General features: G+C 39.0%; 1 protein-coding gene across 13 annotated transcripts; it reads left to right on the top strand.

Moving 5' to 3' along the window:
- Nucleotides 1-389: 389 nt before the first annotated feature.
- On the top strand, nucleotides 390-20,521 carry LOC139829787 (uncharacterized). Of its 13 annotated transcripts, none has more exons than XM_051366411.2 (19): nucleotides 393-572; nucleotides 2,154-2,311; nucleotides 2,427-2,688; nucleotides 2,864-3,083; nucleotides 3,182-3,311; nucleotides 3,731-3,943; nucleotides 4,322-4,921; nucleotides 5,284-5,370; nucleotides 5,446-5,633; nucleotides 6,232-6,524; nucleotides 6,613-6,734; nucleotides 6,845-6,887; nucleotides 6,992-7,083; nucleotides 7,576-7,624; nucleotides 8,859-8,929; nucleotides 9,033-9,146; nucleotides 18,239-18,333; nucleotides 19,117-19,162; nucleotides 20,229-20,521. In XM_051366411.2, exons 1-19 carry the CDS (start codon nucleotides 482-484, stop codon nucleotides 20,274-20,276), a joined length of 2,922 nt encoding a protein of 973 aa, XP_051222371.1. In that variant the 5' UTR covers nucleotides 393-481; the 3' UTR covers nucleotides 20,277-20,521. The 13 variants fall into 13 exon arrangements, 10 of the variants coding, with proteins under 10 accessions (XP_051222373.1, XP_051222378.1, XP_051222371.1 ...); XM_051366412.2 differs by having other exon boundaries at nucleotides 5,275-5,355; XM_051366410.2 differs by having other exon boundaries at nucleotides 395-572; nucleotides 5,275-5,370.
- Nucleotides 20,522-21,225: the final 704 nt, after the last annotated feature.

The raw sequence follows: 21,225 nt of genomic DNA, 5'->3' as shown, positions 1-21,225 counted from the left end.
TTTATATTTACGAAACAATTATTGGTATAGCAATTCCGTTGGCCGGATGGCCCTATTGCTTGCACGCTAAGAGCATCTTCATGAGAATACAAAAAAATAGTTTCTCAAATGCGATATGGGTATAACCGTATAAGAGAGATAGAGAGAGTATTTGGGTACTAAAAAAAAAAACTGATTTTGTACACACACCAGGATACCCGTAATTTGAGTTTCAAGTTCTCACATCTATTTGTACTGAAACGGTACTAAATCACGGACGCTTATGGTTATTATAGATAGATCAAATCAAAGGGAGTAAATAGCATAAACATAGACATTTCACCCGTTCAGGCTGACACTGGGCGCTGTCCCAGGCCCATGTCGTCATCCCGGTAAGCCCATATTCGCTGGTGTGTTTCCTTTGCCCTGCTCTCTGGCCTGTTCAACCGAGGTGCTTCTTCTTCCCCCAATCCAACCGACGGCGGCGACAACGGAGCTAGCCATGAGCGGGAGCAATGGTACTACAGTACAAGATTTAATCCCGGCGCCGAGAATGATACGCGGCCGTGCTGTTGGCCGGGCACCGGGTGCAGGTAGTGCTCGCGTTCTTCACCCTGTTGCCTCTGCAATTGTTTTCTGAACTTCCAGTACTTCACTTTGTCTGGAGTGATGTGTACGAATCTCATCACGGATTGATTGAAGGAATGGTTTGTTATGATTGCAGTTAAAAACAATGACTCCCCATATTTTAGTGCTGCACAACAGTGTAATTCTTTTGTTTTGCGAAAAGCACAACAGTGTAATTCTTGGCTGGACCTGTCACTGCCAGCCATCATTTTCGTCCTTATCTCACAAGTTGTCAATTGTGCGGTCTTCTCTGTTTGGTCTTCTGAAACCGCACTCACTTCTAAATTTGGACGTACTTTAGCCTGGTAGGTGGTGGAATCCACTCTCATCTTTAGCATCTCGTGCGTACTTTAGCGTCTCTTTTGCCTCTCTCTTCATTTCTAGCTACGCAGCCCTAGCCTGGTAGGTGGTGGAATCCAGTCTCATCTTCTTCTCGGCCTCTCTGCGCAGGCAGCTGCATCTCTGCGGATTTTCCAGGTTAGTGCTCCAGTTCCTAATTTGTTGAATGCGTTCTTCTCTATCCTGTCTAGACACTGTCAGATCTGAAAAGTAAATGAAACGTTGACTTGTTATCTTGTATAGATCACACATAGTTGTTTGTTTTGGTAGATATAAGGGACCGTGCATATAGTGAATTGTTTGTACTAACATAGAGCGTTGTACGGCGAGTAAGGGATGCCAAGGAAGTATGAATTTTAGACAAAAATAATGCACTACTTATATTTTTTTGTTGGGATCAGTTGCTCCTAAAAGGTGCCTTTGATATGCATTTAATTTGATAAAAGAAACTTTCCGTGGATTTTTTGAACTTGTAATTATATTACTAGATACAACCAAATTTCGATGGCCTCGGGGCATACAAATTGGCTGAAAAATTATGATTCAGAAATCTAGACTGGTCAAATTCATTCTCTTTTCTTCTTTCAACGAAATGAAACGAAATGCTTTATGCGTTTTCTCGAAAAAAAATCATTGTCCTCTTTGGAATGCTTGCTGGCATCACCGTTGAGAATATTATTGTAAAAAATAGAGTTTAAATAAAAACGATTTATTTCAATATCTAAGGGCATCTACAATGGAGACGCTTGTTTAGGGGCGCCAGGAATTTTTACCCGGCCAATCGGCAGTTGTTAGACGTAATCCCTGTTGATGGGCGCTTATATTCAGGCGCTGATGCTAAAGTTTGCGCCGACGCTTCCTCAGTTTTGGGCTTGTGCGGCGTAAAACGTGGACTGAGTCTGTTAGAGAAATAAGCGCTCTCAGATTGACTGCCATTGGAGATCTTAGCTGTTGACCTGACGCTAGGATTAATAGCCTGCCTTTTTTCCACTTAAGCGCCTAAACAAGCGCCTACCATTGAAGATGCCCTAAGAGATCAGTAGCATACTTAGAATAGTGTTGCCATATATTATTTATCACAGAAGTTTTACTGTAGACATATGTGTTGTACAATTGTGATGCTGTGGGGAAAAGACTGGTCTGGTCATTGTGTCTGTTCTCCCTTGCAACTGTGTTCTTGTACAATGCTCAATGCTTAAAGTGTACAGGATTGGACAACAGACAGATGGAGTCTGATATTCTGGTGCATATACTTGATGGAAGAGAGAAACCAACGAATCTGCCATTTTCACTTTTGAAGAATATCACAGGGAATTTTTCTGAAGATCGAGTAGTTGGTCAGGGTGGATTTGCAATAGTTTATAAGGTAACATTTACTTGTAAAATAAGGAACATGCATGTTTGGGCACGCCTACTTTCTACTCTCTCTCATAATGAAAAGGTTTTGTTCTTAATCAATGCTCACTAAAGAAGTTAAACAGGGCGTCCTTCCAAACGGGAGTGTTGCTGTAAAGAGGATAAGGAACAACCATTCCATTGACGAGAAGCTATTTTATCGTGAAGTTGATAGCCTGTTGACGATTAATCATCAAAATGTAGTACGGTTTCTTGGATTCTGTGCTAGCACAGAACATACAGCAATAAAAATTGAAGGATCAAGCCAACATATTTACGCTGAGATAAGAGAAAGATTGCTCTGTTTTGAGTATATCAGCAATGGAAGCCTAAAAAATCATATTACTGGTATATCACTCATGCATGTGTAGTAGTTCTTATGGTTATTTATCTTCTTTTCTTTCTCATCTATCCTTTCTGTCACCATATACAAATACAAATGTTGCTATACATCCTTTAGTGCTATCGTGAACATAGGAACATTTCATGCTTCCATACTATATAATACTCCTTTTTTCTGCAGATGAGTTAAGGGGACTAGAATGGAATACACGTTACCAAATAATCATGGGTATCTGCGAAGGGTTGCATCATCTGCACAAGGAAAAACACATATATCATATGGATTTGAAACCTGCCAATATACTTTTAGATAATCAAATGAGGCCAAAAATTACGGATTTTGGTCTATCAAGGCTCGATGAAAAATCAGAAACCATGAGTGAAGGCCGTTGTGGATCACTGTAAGCTATACACCAAAAGAACCCACTGTTTTTCCTGGCATTTAAAGTCTTACATTCACTTACGCCATAATCAATCAATCTATCAAATTCATATGCAGAGGATATTGTGCTCCAGAATACCTATGGAATGGCAAGATGTCATTCAAATCAGATATGTTTAGTTTGGGCATTGTAATCATTGAACTGTTGACTGGAGAGAAGGGTATCCCTGATAATAATAAGAACAATGTAAGCGTGCTTTTATCTCACTCCGCCTTTGCATATTGTTACAATTTTCTCGGTACTACTTAATTTTCATACTCAGTATTATACGGCATATTTTGTTAAGATACTGGAAGAAAAATAAACCTTGTGATTGTCTGCACTCGTATCTCTCACTACACCACAAAGAGATATTGTCATTAATGTGACTGATGACATGGCAGTATTTTATTACGCACCCACATACATGCACATTGTGTTGATGTTATGAATCTAGCACCTCTTCTAACTTCTTTGTGGTACATGTCACCATCACCTCCCTTACCACATGATCAGAATTCGGAGGCACCAATGGGCTGTGTACAAGATAAACTGGATGAGCATTCACCTTGATATTTTTAGTTAACATTTTGACTTATTCTATGTCACATAATGTGGAACAATAGGTACTTAGAAAATGGAGGCACAGATGGAAAAAAACAGGGAATGAAACGCCATTGATTTACCAACAAGTAGCAAAATGCATGGAAATTGGGTTGCTCTGCCAGGAAATTGACCCGTCCAAACGGCCTTTTGTATGGGATATGATACATGATATAAGAGAAATGGAAGGTGCTAATGGTAAATTCAGTGATGCCTGTGGATATACATTTGGGCAGGTAAGCTCGTGTCTCCATGTATCCTCAAGAGCCCTATTAATTAGCTGTAGACCAGTTTCCTCTGCTGCTTTCTTCTGTTTTTGTTTGTAAAACACCTGTTCTTCATTATGTTGTTCTCATGGTCTTCTGCACGTGGTATTATTATTTACCATTTATAGTTCCTTGAAGATATTAAAAGAATGAAACACTATGAAAGAATTCTTTAGAAGGTTGATGATCAAAGCTTTACAAGTTTGAAAGTAAAGAGTCTAAAACATCTGAGAAGGAAGAAAATGGTAGCAAGTATTTTGGCTGAGGCAAAAAGTAGTTAGGAAGGGAATATGTATACTATATTCATGGACTCATGGTTCGTAATATTTAGATCGTTGTTTCTTGCAGATAAGCCCTTACTCAGAGGATGATATGCTTGGGGTTGAACCACTCAAGCTACATTTTCCTTTTGAGATTAACAAGCAGATATCATGCTCACTTAAGCTAACTAACCAGACTGATGCTTACATTGCCTTCAACATTCAAAAGATGAGTCCCCTTCCGTACTGCATGCAGCCGAACAAAGGCATTGTGCCGCCACAATCTAAGTGTAGCGTTGACGTAACATTGCATCCACAGGACATGGCACCACGGGATATGCAGCGTGCTGATGAGTTCATTGTGTGGAGCACCAAAGTGAATAGTCTTTCAGCTGAGGATATAACTATAAACATGTTCAATAAAGAGAGTGGTGTGGTTGATGCGATGAACTTGGATGTTGTTTTTCATACAGAAGAGAGCACCATAGTAAGCAAGGAACTCATACTGCACAGTATCACTGAAGACATGTCCAACATTAAGATAGATGGTACAGTGGGGGATGTGAAGAAATCGCAGGAGTATTTGTTGCCAACAGCCTTGTGGATGTCAAGCACAGGCAGTCATGATCATCGAGAGGCAGAAAAGGAGTCCAGTGAGCCACACGAAACAAGTGAAAAAACCAGTGAGGTAAGTTGATTAAGAGTAGTAACTTGCAAAACTATATGTATTTTGCCAGTGGTTAGCGCAAATAATCTTTGATTGTAGATGAGTGTCATATAACTAAAAAACATCCTGATTGAGTTCCACTATCGTACATATTTGTTGAGATCCAGAATGTGCGACAGTCCAGTCAGTTTGAGATAAAATCCAACCTGTGTTTTTTTCTTAAATTTCTTTCTTGAAATGATGAAATATTGAATTCAACAAGATGCGATGTTAATGTAATGTTAGATGGATTAGATCTGCTTCATGGTTGCAGAGCTTACTGCTGATACTTTTTTTTTTACAGAATTTTGAAGTTGCCTTTTGTGCAATCTTAGGTGTTGCAGGAGAAAGTTAAGGAGTCACAGTACCAGATTACCCCATGGCAAACTGAATTGCCAAATAAGACCAGTCTTCCTGTTGGAAAAGCATTGGTGACTTTGCAATATCTCTATACTTTTTTTATTACTCTTGCGACAAATACTTTCTCTAACTCTTTATTTTCTCAGAGCAAAAACAGTCTTGATATCGTGCCCCAGGCACCATATCCTCATGTACAATCTCCAATGTCTTCCCCTGTTCAATGTAGAGGTGATTGGAGTGTATTAGCAAACAAAAACGGTCAAGTAATTCCAAGTGAGGACCCTGCAAGAAATACTGATCATGATTACAGAGAAAGAACATCTCTTTCAAGCAGGTTGTGCCTATCATTCTGGAGCTTAACAGTTTACCTTCCTAAGTTACCTTTTTCTCTTTAACAGTGTTATTTTGCATCCTTAAGTTAGCCATTTTTGTGGCTATAAATTTGGGGGCAACCAAAGGGGGCAAAGAAGCAAAAAAGGGACATAAAAGAATGACAGAAAGAAAGAAGGCGAGGGCTAAGAACCAGCATCAGCTCAGTAAATTGGCTGGTTATTCACGACTTTACGATAAGCAACCATGAACGAATAGAAAAATGAAAAATTTAAAAGGCTGGATAAAAAAACAGACATAAACACTTCTGATTTCTTTTTTTTATCAATGGTGTTTTGATATTTTTTTAAAGATAGACTAGTTTGGAAGGGCCATCTCATAATTGTTTCATTTTCTTGGATAAGTTATAAACGTTAACTTCATGAATGTTTGCACATTTTGCTTTCTCATTTCTATTACTGTTTCATTATTTTGTGTATACTTAAACTGTTGGCATTGAAGGTTTAGCAAAGTATGTCTGTTAGTCTGTAAGTGTTCATATTATATTTACTTATTTAGGCATAACTAGAGTACTAAACATTACTATGACTTCATGTTTGCAGCAACCAATTTAGGAACGACGTTTCTACTCAAGCATCTCAACATGATTCTCATACTGTCCAATTTGATTTGGATACCCAGAGCCAAAACCCACCATTCAAGGGCCTTAGTAGAAGCGATGTCTTGGATGGTTCTGTGGGTGCGGAAGCCCAACATGTGCGAGAAACTTCTGCTCAATGGGGTCCTGGAGACTCACCTAATTTAGCATCTGTCCTCGAGGAAGTTTCATCTCACCTAATTTCATATCCCTATCTTCCTACTATTCCCGAGGAGCCTGGTTCCCCTTTCTCTTACGGTAGTTAATATGGGATTAAGTTCCTATAATCATATTTTTTAAACATTTTATTTAATCTCAAATTGGATGCCATTTTGTGAATATGCAGCTGCAGAGGATGATCCATTGCCAGGCATAATAGGCCTTCGAATTACGGGCGAAGGTTTTCCTGGGCGAGAACTACAAGCAAGTGGATACTCCATTTATGGAACAACAACCTGTTTTTTTAAGGTGCGCTTGATAGTTCTTGTAGATACATATTTTAAATAAAAATACTTTTCTACCACAGTATATCTGTTTAGTTCAGATTTTCAGTTTTACAATTCTTTTTGCATGTTCAGTGGGCACGGCATTTAGAAGATGGCTCTGTAATATTCATAGAAGGTACTATTTTTTGTGTGTGATGCATAATAAATGAGTTTGAAGTTTTTGCCCTTGTTACTCATATCATGATGTCACAACTAAGTCCAGGATTTTTATTGGCATAGGAGCAACCCAACCTAACTATTTAGTTACTGCCGATGATGTGGACACTTTACTAGTAGTTGAAGTCCATCCCCTAGATGACAGAAACAGACAGGTAATAAGTTATCCGTGTGATGATCTCCAATTCTCCATGCTATACTGCTGTATTTTTCTAACACTTTGGGGAATCCTGGGGCTATGTATTTTTGTATTCCTTTTGAAATGGCACACCATAGGTTTTTTAATGATGAATTATCATTTCACTTTTCTGATTTCTTAGATCTCAGATCGGATGCTAGATAACTAGATACTTACCATTAAATACTATAAACACTCTTCTTTATTTTCGTACATATTTGTAGAGATTCAGAATGTCCAGACAGTCAGTTTGATACAAAATCCAACATGTGTTTTTTCTTATATAAGCTCTTTCTTCAAATGATGAAATATTGAAATCAACATCATACGATGTTAGTGTAATGTTATATGGATGAGATATGCTACATTGTTAAATTTCTCTCTGGGAAATGATTTGCTAGTTGTTACTATTACTTCGAGTGTTAAAATGTTTGGTTTTGTTTTGAAGCCCTCCTGTTTCCTATTGTAGGGTGATGTTGTCAAGGTTTATGCTAACAACCAAGCAAAAATTACCTGCGGTTAGTACTAAAATTGTTAACATGCTCTTCCACTTTCACTCTTTTTGTTCTAATTTTTTATTGGTTCTAAGTGTATCTAAAAGAGCTGATAACGGACCAGTTTACACGTGGAGGTCAGCATATTCCTAAATTCAGAACACGAACAGTATACGTACAAATCAAATTAGTTCAGAAAATAGGAACCGTGGAATGCTAAATCAACATAGGCTAATGTCAAGTCCAAAGCCACCTGCGTGGTGATCCTAATCGTTATTACATGTCGCTACTTTAAACTTTATACCACCTTTCACTTATGACCCTCATAGTTTGTATAGAATGTGTTGTTAGTTGTTACTAGCTTCGCAGAAGAGTGATATATCGCGAGGGAACTTTCAAAGATAAAGTTCTAGTTAACTGTTGCTGAGGATCAGTGATATTAGAACACAATTGGAATAAACGTACAAACCTGCTGTGGAGAGCTTATGTGTATCGAGCCAGTATACTAATACAGTTTTTTTCTCGATAAAGCGCGCTTTATTACTTATTAAAGAGTTTTAAGCTTTACACCCAGCCTCTGCATAACCAGGATACACACAGCCATCCAAAAGGTTCAAAGAGAAACTAAAACAACGAACAAATCCAAAACATATTATCCAGATCCGGTAGAAGATAACTAGACATTGGAGGCAGCAATCCTGCGGTTATGCATCCACCCATGTTGGGTAATAAACATGGGTATAACAAGCTCATACAGTTTATCTGCATTAAATTTGTATAACAAGCTAACATTATATTGGCCAGTACGTAAAGTGGAAGGCCTGTACTATAGCAAGTGTTTAGGATGGCTTATCCAAAATCACTCTGATGATGGGTCCTATGATGTATCCCACTATGATAGGTTCACTGTGGTAAAGTAATGACATGTTGAAAGCAAATCAAGTATGGCAACACTGCACCACAATGTGCAATGAATAATCCAGCAGCCCGCAAAAAAAAAGAATAATCCAGCAGAACAAGCTGAACCAGCTTCAAATCTGGTGCTACGTGGAGTAATTTTTAAGTATGGTTCAATATTTCTATATTTGACCTCTCTACATATCCTTAACTCCCCAAAGGCCAAAACCTTGGTATTTCTGTTGTTTTGGTGCAAGGCAAGACATGTGAATATTTGACTGCGCTTCTTGTACTGTAGAACAGCGTCGCACAATTTGTAACATTCATAAATTGAGCAACTATGGTTATTGGCTTATTGCAGATCCTGAAACAAAGGAACTTATTAAGAGAACTCTTGAGGCTCGGCATGTGTCTTATCAAGTCCAACTACCTGTATGTTCTCTGTACTTTACAACTATCTATCAATAGCATTCTTAGTACTTCCTTCCTTCTGATACCACCCAACTATTTGAAATGTTTAATCTTGTAACAACAGGTGAGATACATGTGGGAACCAGCTGTTCTAGCAATAAATAGGGAAGGTTACGGTATTAAATGTAACGGGCGACGTGGCGTTGTTTGTACGGAGAACTTCCTTCAAGCAAGAGCGGTATGTCCCTACTCTTTAGTGGTATTTTTTTCCAGAAAGTGGATCTAAATACTTCCTCTGTTCAAAATTATATGACGTTTTGGTAGGCTATTTTAGCCTACTAAAACATCTTACAATTTGAAACGGAGGTAGTATAAAATTGCAATGGATTCTGTTAGTTCATTCAGTACCTGAGTAGCATGTTCATTCACTGAGCTGGACTGAAGAAAAGCCGGTGGTTTCTAGGCGTCACCAGTAATTAATTACTTTGAAATAAGTCTGGTTTGTACACAGGGATGTGTTATTATCTAAGATAGGTTTGATGGGAAGTAGTATAAGTTCCCTAGTCGTGACAACTGATGTGTTTTAAAAACCCTCCCGCAGCACTTCTTTCTATACAAAATTATGTTTTTTTTTTCGAAAAGGGGATATAACCCCAGCCTCTGCATCGTGATGATGCACACAGCCTTTATTATAACTTCATCATCCAGTAGTAATATTTAATACAAAATCATGGATCACTCATGGTTGAAACATAAATCAACCATCGAAACATCAACTCTTGAAAACTAAGCCAACTAAGCATCTGTAGTCGACTAGTGTGACACCAACCAGCCTGGGACGATATGGGTGCATCCAGTATCCATAAACACTCACTGGTCCTGAGGAAGAAGTAGCGCCCATTGTTGCACCCAATGAACAACCATATGAATAAGATGCAAAATATTGAAAGAATTTGATTTGTCAAAAACAATATTATTTCAGCACCTCCATATTGACCAGCACAAGGCCGACACACCAATGCGTATGCGGTCTTTTGCTTTTTTTTGTCAACACCATTCAACCAATTACCAAACAAATTGGTAATATTAGTCGGAGGTGGGAGATTAAAAGCGAAGTATACCATGCGCCAAACTAGTTTTGCAAAAGGACAAGCGAAAAAAAGGAGTTCAACAGATTATTGTGCACCACAAAAACAACACTTCGTACACCCTTTCCACTTCCTTTTCGTCAGATTATCTTTAGTTAATAATACTTTGTTATTAAGAAACCATATAAATTTTTTTATCTCGAGGGAGATTTTTAACTTCCATATATATTTCCTCAAGAAAGGCGTATGACTTTCATTAATTCTTCATACATAGATTTCACAGTAAACGATCCTGAGGTTGTAAGATTCCAAACAAACTTATCAGGTTCATCATCAAGATGAACATTCATCAGACGTCTACATAAATGCAGCCATGCTATCCACTTATTTCCAGTCAATGTTCCCCTAAATTGTATGTTTAGAGGCACCTGAGCTAATATATCCGCAACCTCTCCCATGGCGACCAGATCTGATCTTCAATGGAGGGGCTCCTTCACTGGGATTTCTCGCCTGATTTGGCGGTTGAGGCACAGGTTCATCGACGGTTTGGATCTGATGTTCACTTTTCTCCCTCCTCTTCTTCGATGGAATTCTTTTTGGTGGTCACGTTCTCTTCGGCCTCTTTTGCTCTCTCTGAGGAATCTGTGGGAATTGCTTTGCAATGTTGCATTGGAGGCGATCGTCTGGGGTTTAGGGTTTGCCAAACCAGTGATCGTCGTTTTCGGTTCTTGGTGGCATCTAAGAAAGTGGGGCATTACATCTGTGGTCTTCAAGATAGAGTTTGGCCTGATTTTGTTTGTCATTTCTCCCTCTATCGAGGAGTACAATCTCATGTTAAAGGTTTTATGATGCCCACATTTGAGGCTTGGTCTTCCCATGATCATATTGTGGAAGTGCTTGGTTCCTCAGATTTTGAATTGGCCAAATTTGGGCTCTCTTTTCGTCCGAATGAAGATATTGGAGCAATTGCGAAGGGAAAGGTGCAGCATTCTAAGTCTAATCACATTGAATCTGCCAACATTTCTATTGGTCAGTTCTGTTTTAATCTCCCTCTAGATCAAGGGAAGGGTCCATCATCATCATTGGATCCAAATTTTTTCATGCAATTGCCCAAGGTTTTTGGTCAACAGGCTAGGGTTCCGAAGATTCAAATTCCAAATGAGGCAGTTCCACCAATCAAGGGTTTTGCGAAGAAAACGGTAACAACCTCCAAGGTGGATCAATCCACGTATGCATGGTGTTATTCTGTGCCTGGGTCCACTCTGCAGCACTTAGAGGATTTACGTGTAGCAAAATATTATGATCAAGATATATTGGAAATTTTAAATGTACCATCTATTCCTCCTATGAATTTGGTTTTTAATATCTTGGGTTATTGTTCTAGATGCAATTTGCTTGATCATCAACTACAGAATTGTCCTGGCCCTTGTGATTCTTGTGCTTTTTTGGGAAAGGTTTGCGTGACTTGTGCTGCCAATCGAATTATTCCAAAACCAGATTGTGCCAAATGTCTTGGGGTTGGTCACCCTTCTTTTAAATGCCGAATGGGCTGGCGATGTCGCAAATGTCTCCAATTGGGCCATTGGGCCAAGGCTTGTACGGTAAAACCCAGGGTTTTTTGGAGGGTTAAACAGTGCAAAGATACCATGGAGAAGAGCAGCAGCCCTATGAAGCAAATATGGGTTAAAAAGGTAATTTCCTCACAGCAACCGTCTATTCAAAGCAACTTGCACACATTTATGGCAGGGGGAATATCTGGGAGTTATTGAAACCTGTCAACACGAGTCTTTACTCGACCCTACCTGCGCCGCCTCGCCTTCGTTCTCCTACCCATCTGCTGCTCCGCCTGAATCGCCGACGACAATGGCGACGTTCCCGGTCAATCCTTTGGCATTTCTCCCAGAAGGCATGACGGTGGATCATGGGCTGGCGGATAGGAAGATCCGCACGGACCTCGTCGTGCCATCCTTCGCACCTCTGCAGAACGACAAGGTCATCATCGCCGAAACTAGCAGGTTCGTTCCGATTCAGCTCAGGGAGGAGATGAGAGTAGCTGTCCAAGGTATGATCCAAGAAGCAGGGTTTGTTGTCAGAGCTGTAGACGATCATCCGTTTTGGCTAGGAATTTTTACTCTGTCAGATACGCTAGCTGCAGACTGACGTTTGAAGTGGATGAGGAGATTACTGTGACGTTTGTTAGGCATGATGAGGCCAAGAACATGCGGCTGACTGGCTTTGGTCGTGGTACATGGATTATGTTTTTAGCCTTTCCACTTGATTTCCAGACAACCTATTATATTGAAAGTGATGTAGAAGATTTTGGTCTGTTGTCAGTTTGGCATAACCCTAGCGATAACAATAAATATGTGCTGGTCAAAGTGAAGATTGTAGATCCTAAGTTTGTTCCTAAGAGTTTGGTTATGCATCAGCTAGGTGGAGCTAGACATAGTTGGACTGTTCCTGTTATTATGCTACGTAGCTCTGACTGGAATGCACATGCTCATGACCTGCCACCTCCACCTGAAGACCCTGCACCTGAGGATGGTAATCCTCATCCATTATATGGTCCCTATGTTACAGCAGAGCAGGTTTATCGGCAACAACTGCAGGCTTGGTTTCAGCAGAATGCAACACCATGGCATCACTATGGACATCACCATGGGATGCAGCAAGAAGTGCAGCTTGGTCCTCAGCAGCAGCAACAGCTGGATCAGGAGGAGCCCCAAGACATATAGGTTGATATGCAGCCACCTCTATTTAATTTTTAGACCTTGCTAGCTGAGCAAGGAGTGCCCTTTTATGCTGGTCTGCCTCTTCCTAGGAATAACACTATTGATAGTCCTTTGCAAGCATGGACTGATTCTGTTGCAGTTACTACTTCCTCTGATGCACAATACATGGATGAGGAGGATTCTGAATCTTCTGCTCTTATTGTTAATTGATGTGCTTTGGAGCAGCAACTGTTATATAATGCCAATGCATCTGCTCTTATTGCCTTCTCTGTTGCAAGTAAAGTCTGCTCTGTCCTTTTGGCACCTAGGCTGAACTTGGATAATAGCTTCTTCTTTGAAGTGCCACAAACTATGACTAAGTCCATGATGTTTGAAATGATTGATGAGCACTTGGCAGTGGTGCAGAATAAAGCTAGGAAAACCTCTATTGGACTTGGTCCATCTGCTGCTAGGATTACTGTCAAAAGCATTGCAGAAGAAGGTTCTATTTCTGCTATTCAGTGCATAGCTTATGATATTATTCCTTTTGAAGGACTTGCAGCTGGGCAGAAGAGGAAGATGAAGACCGATCAATATCCGAACGGAACGGATTCGAACTTCTCCAGAACAAATATGATGGATTTAAGGTGCATTTGGTCTCTGATTCTAAAGTGGTTAAGTCTAAGGTCATGCCAAGGAAGGTACCTGCCATTAAGTTCTCTGTCAAGGAAAAAGGGAAAACAGTTCTGCAGAAGGAAGAGGATTATGCTCCAACACATGTACCTGTCTTACAGTCTATTGGTGTCAACCTCTGTGGTTTCCATCCATCTGATGTCTCCTCCCAGAAGCTTCTTGCTGAAGAAGAGGAAGAGGAAGTTACTCTTCAGTAGTATTCATTATGTATAAGTTTAAAAAGTGGTCTGTTTTGTGCTGGAATATTCGTGGCTTAAATCGTCGTGATAAACATTTAGCTCTTCGAAATGCTATCACTACCAGTGGTTGTTCAGTTATCTGTTTGCAAGAAACTAAGAAAATGCATTTTGACCAGGCTTTTATTAAGCAATGTTGCCCATCTAATTTTGATGAGTTTGTGTATGTCCCTTCTTCTGGTGCATCTAGTGGATCAATTATTATTTGGCAAAGCACAATGTTTTCTGGCATGGTTATGCATTGTACTTCCTTTGCCTTATATGTGTACTTCACCTCTACACATAATGCACATTCTCTCACAATTATGAATAATTATGGGCCATGTGATGGGGAAAATCGAGATAATTTTGTCAAGTGGTTATTTGAGCTGAATATACCTGATGATGAGGATTGGTTGATTATGGGAGACTTTAATTTTATTAGATCTCCAACTAACAGAAATAAATCAGGTGGCAATGTAAATGATATGTTGATATTCAATGATTTCATTAGAGAGCAGCATCTTACTGAAATTCCTATCAAAGGGAGGAAGTTTACTTGGAGTAACACGCAAGATAATCCTTTACTGGAACAATTAGACCGGTTCTTCAACTCAATGCATTGGACCTTGAGTTATCAAGCTACAGTGGTTCTACCACAAGGAAAGCCCACCTCTGACCATGTTCCCTTGCTAGTTTCAATCCAATCATCAATTCCTAGCAGTAAACTCTTTAGATTTGAGAATTTCTGGATTGCTCATCCTGGTTTCTTGGAGGTAGTAGCAAAAACTTGGAATAAACCTACACATAAGCTTTCTAGAGCTGCAAATTTGAATGAAAAATTCAAAAGGATGAGATATGATCTGAAAAAATGGAGCAAATCAATTTCTAAGCTTTCTATTTGTATTGAAAATTGTAATAAAGCTTTACTTCGATTAGACCAATTGGAGGATATGAAAGGCTTGACTGTGCCAGAGAGTAATTTTTGGAAAATCCTAAAGAAGCATTTGCTCTGTTTGCTGGATTATCAACAACAATATTGGAAGAAGAGATGCGCTGTTAGATGGACCAAGTTTGGAGATGAAAATACAAAAAATTTCCAAGCCATGGCCACAGAGAGGTACAGAAAGAATTCCATTTCTCAGTTAACATTGCCTGATGGAACTATTGCTAGTGAGCATAAAGAAAAGGAAAAGTTAATTTTTGATACCTACAAGCAAAGGCTTGGTACCTCTCACTCTCCTGAGATGTTATTTGAATTAAAACATACAATTCAACCTGTACCAGGGTTAGAGGAGTTATCATTACCCTTCACCAAGGAGGAAATTGACTTGGTAGTCAAACATATGCCTGTGGATAAAGCTCCTAGTCCTGATGGTTTTAATGGGCAATTTATCAAAACTTGCTGGCATATTATTAAGAAGATATTTATCAACTCTGCTTTGATTTTTATGAAGGGAAACTAAATATTAAAAGTATTAATATGGGATATATTACTCTCATTCCAAAAGTAGCTTCCCCTGAGTCTGTTAATGATTTCAGACCAATCACACTTTTGAATTGTTGTCTCAAAATTATCACAAAAATATTGGCAAACAGATTACAAAAGGCGGTGTTGAGAATTGTGCACAAGAATCAGTATAGTTTCCTCAAGGGCAAAACTATCCAAGATTGTATTGCTTGGGCTTTTGAATTCATTCATCAATGCTCTGTACCCAAAAAGGAGATAATTTTGCTTAAACTGGATTTTGCAAAAGCATTTGATACTATTGATCATGGAGCAATGGTTAAAATAATGAGGCAAATGGGGTTTGAGGAGAAATGGATTCAATGGATATCTATTATTTTTGAATCTGGCAAATCTGCTTTGTTGTTAAATGGAATCCCTGGAAATCAATTCTTCTGTAGGAGGGGAGTCAGACAAGGAGATCCACTCTCCCCCCTTATCTTTGTCCTAGCTTCTGACTTGCTGCAGTCTGCTATCAATAAAGCTAGCTTTTTTTGGATCAAACACTTGCTGCTCCTTTTCTTCCTGATTTTGGAATGGACTACCCTGTGATTCAATATGTAGATGACACTCTCATTATTATGCCAGCATGTAATCAGCAAGTGATAATTATGAAAGATATCTTGAATAAATATGCAGCTTCAACTGGGTTACATATTAATTACAACAAATCAGTTGTTATACCAATTAATTTATCAGATGAGACTGCTGTAAGTATGGCCCAGAGTTTTGGTTGTTCAATTGGACAGATGCCATTTACATATTTGGGCTTACCTTTAGGTACCACTAGGCCTACAGTGATGGATTTAATGCCACTAGTGGACAGGATTGAGAGGAAAATGTCAGCCACTTACATGATGATGTATTATAGTGGAAGGGTGACAGTCATAAATTCTCTGCTTACTTCTATTGCAATGTTTGCAATGTGTTCCATTCAGATTCCTCCAAAAATCCTTGAACATATAGAAAGCTAAGAAGACATTGCCTTTGGAACAAAAAAACAGAAGAAGGGGAGAAATGTTTCTCTGTTATTGCATGGGATAAAGTTTGTAGGCCTAAGAAGAAAGGAGGAGTAGGAGTGTTAAATCTTAAATTGCAAAATGAAGCTCTTCTTCTTAAGCATTTACATAAATTCTATAATAAAGAAGATATACCCTGGGTTACCCTTCTATGGAAGTCATATTATCAAGATATACCCTGGGTTATTCTGGAAGGATGTTTGGATGGGACACATAGCATCTGAACAATTTCCTAGGGCCTTCTCTTTCACCCATGATGAAGATAAATCAGTTCAGAATTTTATTACTGCTCCTAGATTTGCAGATAATTTCTGGCTGCCTGTCTTTTCTCAAGCAATGGAGGAAATTAGGGAACTTCAAACAATATCCAGAGACTTGGTATTAGACTCAAATGAGAAGGATAAATGAGTTTATGATTGGGGGGCCACAATCTATACATCCCAAAAATACTATCAATATTGCTTCAGAGATATTACAGTTCATGCTGCATATGGGTGGTTATGGAAGGCCAAATGCACTCCAAAAATGAAAATTTTCTGTTGGTTTCTCATCTAGGGTAGATTAAATACAAGGAATATGTTGAGAAGGAGAAATATGAGCTTGAACACTGGGTTTAACTGTATGTTATGTCATAATCCTCCCGAGGAGACAGTGGAACATCTCATTTTCCATTGTAGTTTTGCTAGTCAATGCTGGAGTTGCCTTAACCTTTGTTGGAATGCAACAGGAGGCAAATTGCAAATCATCACACAGGGAAAGAAAGATTGGAAAAAACCAATGTTCATGGAAATTTTTATGGTGGCAGCTTGGAACATTTGGAAGATCAGAAACAATTTGCATTTCAAAGGGATTGTGCTAGATTTGAGAGACTGGGTAACTAGCTTTAAAGAAGACTTCAATCTGTTGGTTCATAGGACTAAGCAGGAGCTCCATCCTTTTATTACTTCTGTAGTTAACTCTTTTTAAGCCTTTTTAGTTAGAGCTTCTTCTTCTTCTTCTGCCATGTACATATGTAACAGTGTTACCCCAGTTTAATGCATTAAGTTAGTAGGGTTTCTCACCCTACTGTCCAAAGTTAAAAAAAAATCCGCAACCACAACGTTTCTATGTTGCACAATATGATATAAAGATGGATATTGCTGCGCTAATGTCTTATCACCCAACCAAACATCCTCCCAAAATCTAGTATTTGAACCATCACCCACCTTAAAATGGCCTCGTGCAAAGAAATCATCTTTCACATGCATAAGCCCCTTCCAAAAAGGTGAATCAGATGGTTTCACTTGAACTTGAGATAATGTTTTTTGTGATAGATACTTATTTTGGAGTAACTCCTGCCATACCCCTTCCTCATTCAACAACTTAAAAAGCCATTTACTAAGAAGACATTTATTTTTTAAATCTAGCACCTCAATACCAAGCCCCCCTTGATCTTTTGGCCTACATATTATATTCCACCTAGTTAGTCTATATTTCCGTTTTTCTTCATCTCCTTGCCAAAAGAACCTCGATTGATAAAAATCAAGTCTCTTTAGAACCCCCTTTTGAATCTCCAGGAAGGATAACATAAACATTGGCAAACTTGTCAAGCCATAATTGATCAAAACAAGTCTATCCCCATAAGATAAGAGCTTGCCTTTCCAGCATCCCAATTTGCTCTTAAATCGGGTTTCTACCGGATACCATTCTGAATTTCTAAGCGTTTTATAATGAATATGGATTCCAAGATATCTAAACGGCAAGGATCCCGCCTCACAACCAAAAATATGTTTATATTGCTGCTCCTCTTCCTTTGATTTTCCGAAACAAAATAATTCGCTCTTATGGAAGTTAATTTTCAATCCCGACAACTGTTTAAAGATGCACATAATTAATTTCATATTTAATGCCTTTTGGAGATCATGCTCCATAAACAAGATCGTATCATCCACATATTGGTTACTATTTAGCAAGTATCTATTACCAATGTTTGTAATTTCATATTTAATTTCATACAGAATTATGTATGTAGACCAAGTATCTATTACCATTGTTTGTTTACTATTTAGCAAATTATTTTTGTTCTGTAATCATGCTTTTGTTTACACTGCGTTCCAGATCAATATTCCTTCTGGGTACGACCGTGCAACAGAGTTTGTGATTGTGTCTGCCAGTGGTGAAGAATATCATCTCCAGCCAGCAGAAAACACACCGTAAGTACCAAATCGACCTGCTATTAGCTTCATTACAGATTAGGTGCAAAGTTATAACACCCTCGTATATTTTAGCAGCATGGACTATGACTGATTGCCCTTAAACGATGGTAGAGGAATCTACCTGTCTATACAGTCAAAAGCATGTAGTTTCATGACCAAATTCCTTTATTAAGCTATCTGGAAATTTATACTGAACTTGAACTGAATACCCCATGCCTGGCTTTGAGAATACACTCCATTGTGTTTGTTTCTTTTTTTTGAAATTACCGACGAGTTTATACACTGTCATACTAAACATATACAACCTACATTTAGTAGCACCTTAGGATGGCATAGCCTTAACGTTAATGGCGAGGGAATGGTGTTTTGGCACCCGGGAGCATATGCTCCCGGTTGTTAAACTTCAATTTAAATACACTTTCAAAATGTTGAAAAATTCAAACATAAAATTTAGTGGGTACATTTCGAAATTCTACACGTTCACAAAGTGGTTTCACAGAAAACCGACATTTTGAGTGTCATTTGTAAAAAAGACAAATTTTGATGTAGGAAAAGGTTGTGTACGAGACGTTTTGTTTCTCTTTTTCATACAAGTCACAAAAAATGTCGGTTTTTCGTAAAACTTGATGTGCGCACGTAAAATGTCGATACGTAAGCGAGAAATTTTTTGTACGAATTTTTTCGACATTTCAAAATTGTTTTTCGGGTGGCAGGAGCATATGCTCCCATGTGCCGAATTGAATTTCTGCGGTTATCTTATTATGTATTCCAATTTTGCAGACCACGGGATACGATTGTTCTAGTATTAAGATTGTTCAGAAGTATGGTATGATCTCTTTATCTCTTGTAAAAGCACTGTATATCAGTATCCCTTTCACTATCCAATATTTCCATGACAATATCAAATGGGGCATCATGATTCATGAAGTGATGGCCCCAATTTTCCCTTAGTTCATAACTGGGCACTATATGATTTTTATCATGTTTTATGGGCCACATTAGCACATTTTTTTTATCTTAGTATTGTTGTAAAGCTCTTGGTTCTTCCCAATGATAGTAGCAGATCTAATCCATCTAACATCATGATTCATGAAGTGATGGCCCCACTTTTCTCTTAGTAACTGAGGGACAGGGTGTTTCTGCACCCGGGTGCATAAGCACCCTTTATTTGAAATGCATTTTAAACATATTTAAAAATGTCTAAAAAATAAAAAAAATGTATGTTGTATATCTTAACATGTTACATGCCCACAAAGTCGTTTCAGCAAAAACCGCCATCTTTTGTGCCCTCTGTAAAAAAGACAAATTGACAAATTTTGTCTTTTTTATAGAGGGCACAAAAAATGTCGGTTTTATGTGAAACTTTATGTGCGCACATGGAACATGTCCCTCTACATGAGAATTTATTTTCCTATTTTTTTTAAACTTTTTAAAATATGTTTTATACATACCGGGTGCATATGCACCCGGGAACAGATTTGGTTTTCCGGTAACTGAGCATTATATGATTTTTAGCATGTTTTATGGGCCACATTAGCACATTGTTAATTTTAATTTTATGGTAAAGCTCTTGGTTCTACCCACTGCTAGTCTTAGCACCTTTTCATTTCAAGTTAAATGTAAAGCTCTTGGTTCTTCCAATTGATAGTGTGTGTGTCACTGTGATTGACTCCTACTTTGCGAGTGCCATTACATAAACAGTGCCGATCTTCAACATGGTTAGGTTCAAGTTAAGCTTGGTTACCAAATTCATGGTTAGGTTGAAGCTAAGACCGGATTCGAAGAAAGTGTGATTTTAGTTGCCAGAAATTGGTTGAAGGAACACAATGTTGTCAATACTGTCCCTATGCTCTGTTCCTTGAACCCTAATGTGGAGCATCTGCATTTTGCAGGCTGTGAAGAAGAAGAGAGGATGGAGAAAGGGCCTCGTCTTCCAGTAGATCAAATTAGCTAATGTATATTCATTTGTATCTATTCTTCTTCAGAGTGCGCATATCATCATCATTTCGATAGCCTGATAGGTGTGCCATACTATTTGCTGGTGTGTTTCCTGTAGAGGTCCGCTCACCATTTTGCTGTAATCGAATACGGAAGAAACCCGATGCGGTGGGAGTTGTAACAAAGAGCGTCCTGTCATTGCAAATGCATGCAGTTTAGTAGAAATGAAGTTAACTATTTAGCTCTACTATGATGGACCAACTTAATTATACAAGGAGAAACCCTATACTATGCTCCACATGTTGAGAAAGAAAATTTCTTCATACAGATTACGCTTGTGTCATGTGTGCTTAAGGTCATCTGGAAGAAATTACCTGTTCATCCACTGTGCTCCTGCAAAATTACGTTGGTAATACACTTGCCCCCAGCCTGACTCAACACATAGATATGCAGATATATATCAGACATTATGCTCCGCAGAACTGGCTGCGTTTGTAGGCACTAGGCAGGGATTTACTTCACGGGCGATCGATCGAGGTCCTTGCCTGGTTGGTTCAAGCCTGAGCAAGTTGCAAGGGATGCATGCAACCCTAGCATAGGTGATGGGCAGTATTTGGCAAATGGCGAGGTGGTCCTGTGTACTACTCCAGCACTTATTTGGATAACGATTGGGAGATGATCTATTGTATATATGCACAGAGCTGTTACAGCAGGGGGCGCAGAGCGTCAACGTGCTACTATGTGCATCGTATCCTCTGCGTGTAGCGTGGCATTCTCTGACGGGAGCAGTCTGGCGTCCTGTTCAGTGAAACACAGAGTGGCTAGGATACACTGGTGGAAAAACAGGCTTCGGGTGAGCCCCATAAGTCGCGATGCTGCAGGATCCGCGACAAATGGTACCTTTAGTCGCGGTTCGGGAGGAGAACCGCGACCAAAGGCCTGGGCCCAGGG

Source organism: Lolium perenne, chromosome 3, assembly GCF_019359855.2.
Source record: "Lolium perenne isolate Kyuss_39 chromosome 3, Kyuss_2.0, whole genome shotgun sequence".
Classification (NCBI taxonomy): Eukaryota; Viridiplantae; Streptophyta; class Magnoliopsida; order Poales; family Poaceae; genus Lolium; species Lolium perenne.
This window is presented reverse-complemented; position numbering and strand designations above follow the sequence as displayed.

Excerpts from the sequence above, each read along its gene's own strand:
- LOC139829787 (XM_051366410.2), top strand. The coding sequence starts at position 482 with ATGAGCGGGAGCAATGGTACTACAGTACAAGATTTAATCCCGGCGCCG. Across the intron at positions 3,312-3,730 it reads CTGATAATAATAAGAACAAT|GTACTTAGAAAATGGAGGCA; the intron begins GTAAGCGTGCTT and ends GTGGAACAATAG. Across the intron at positions 4,922-5,274 it reads CAAGTGAAAAAACCAGTGAG|GTGTTGCAGGAGAAAGTTAA; the intron begins GTAAGTTGATTA and ends GTGCAATCTTAG.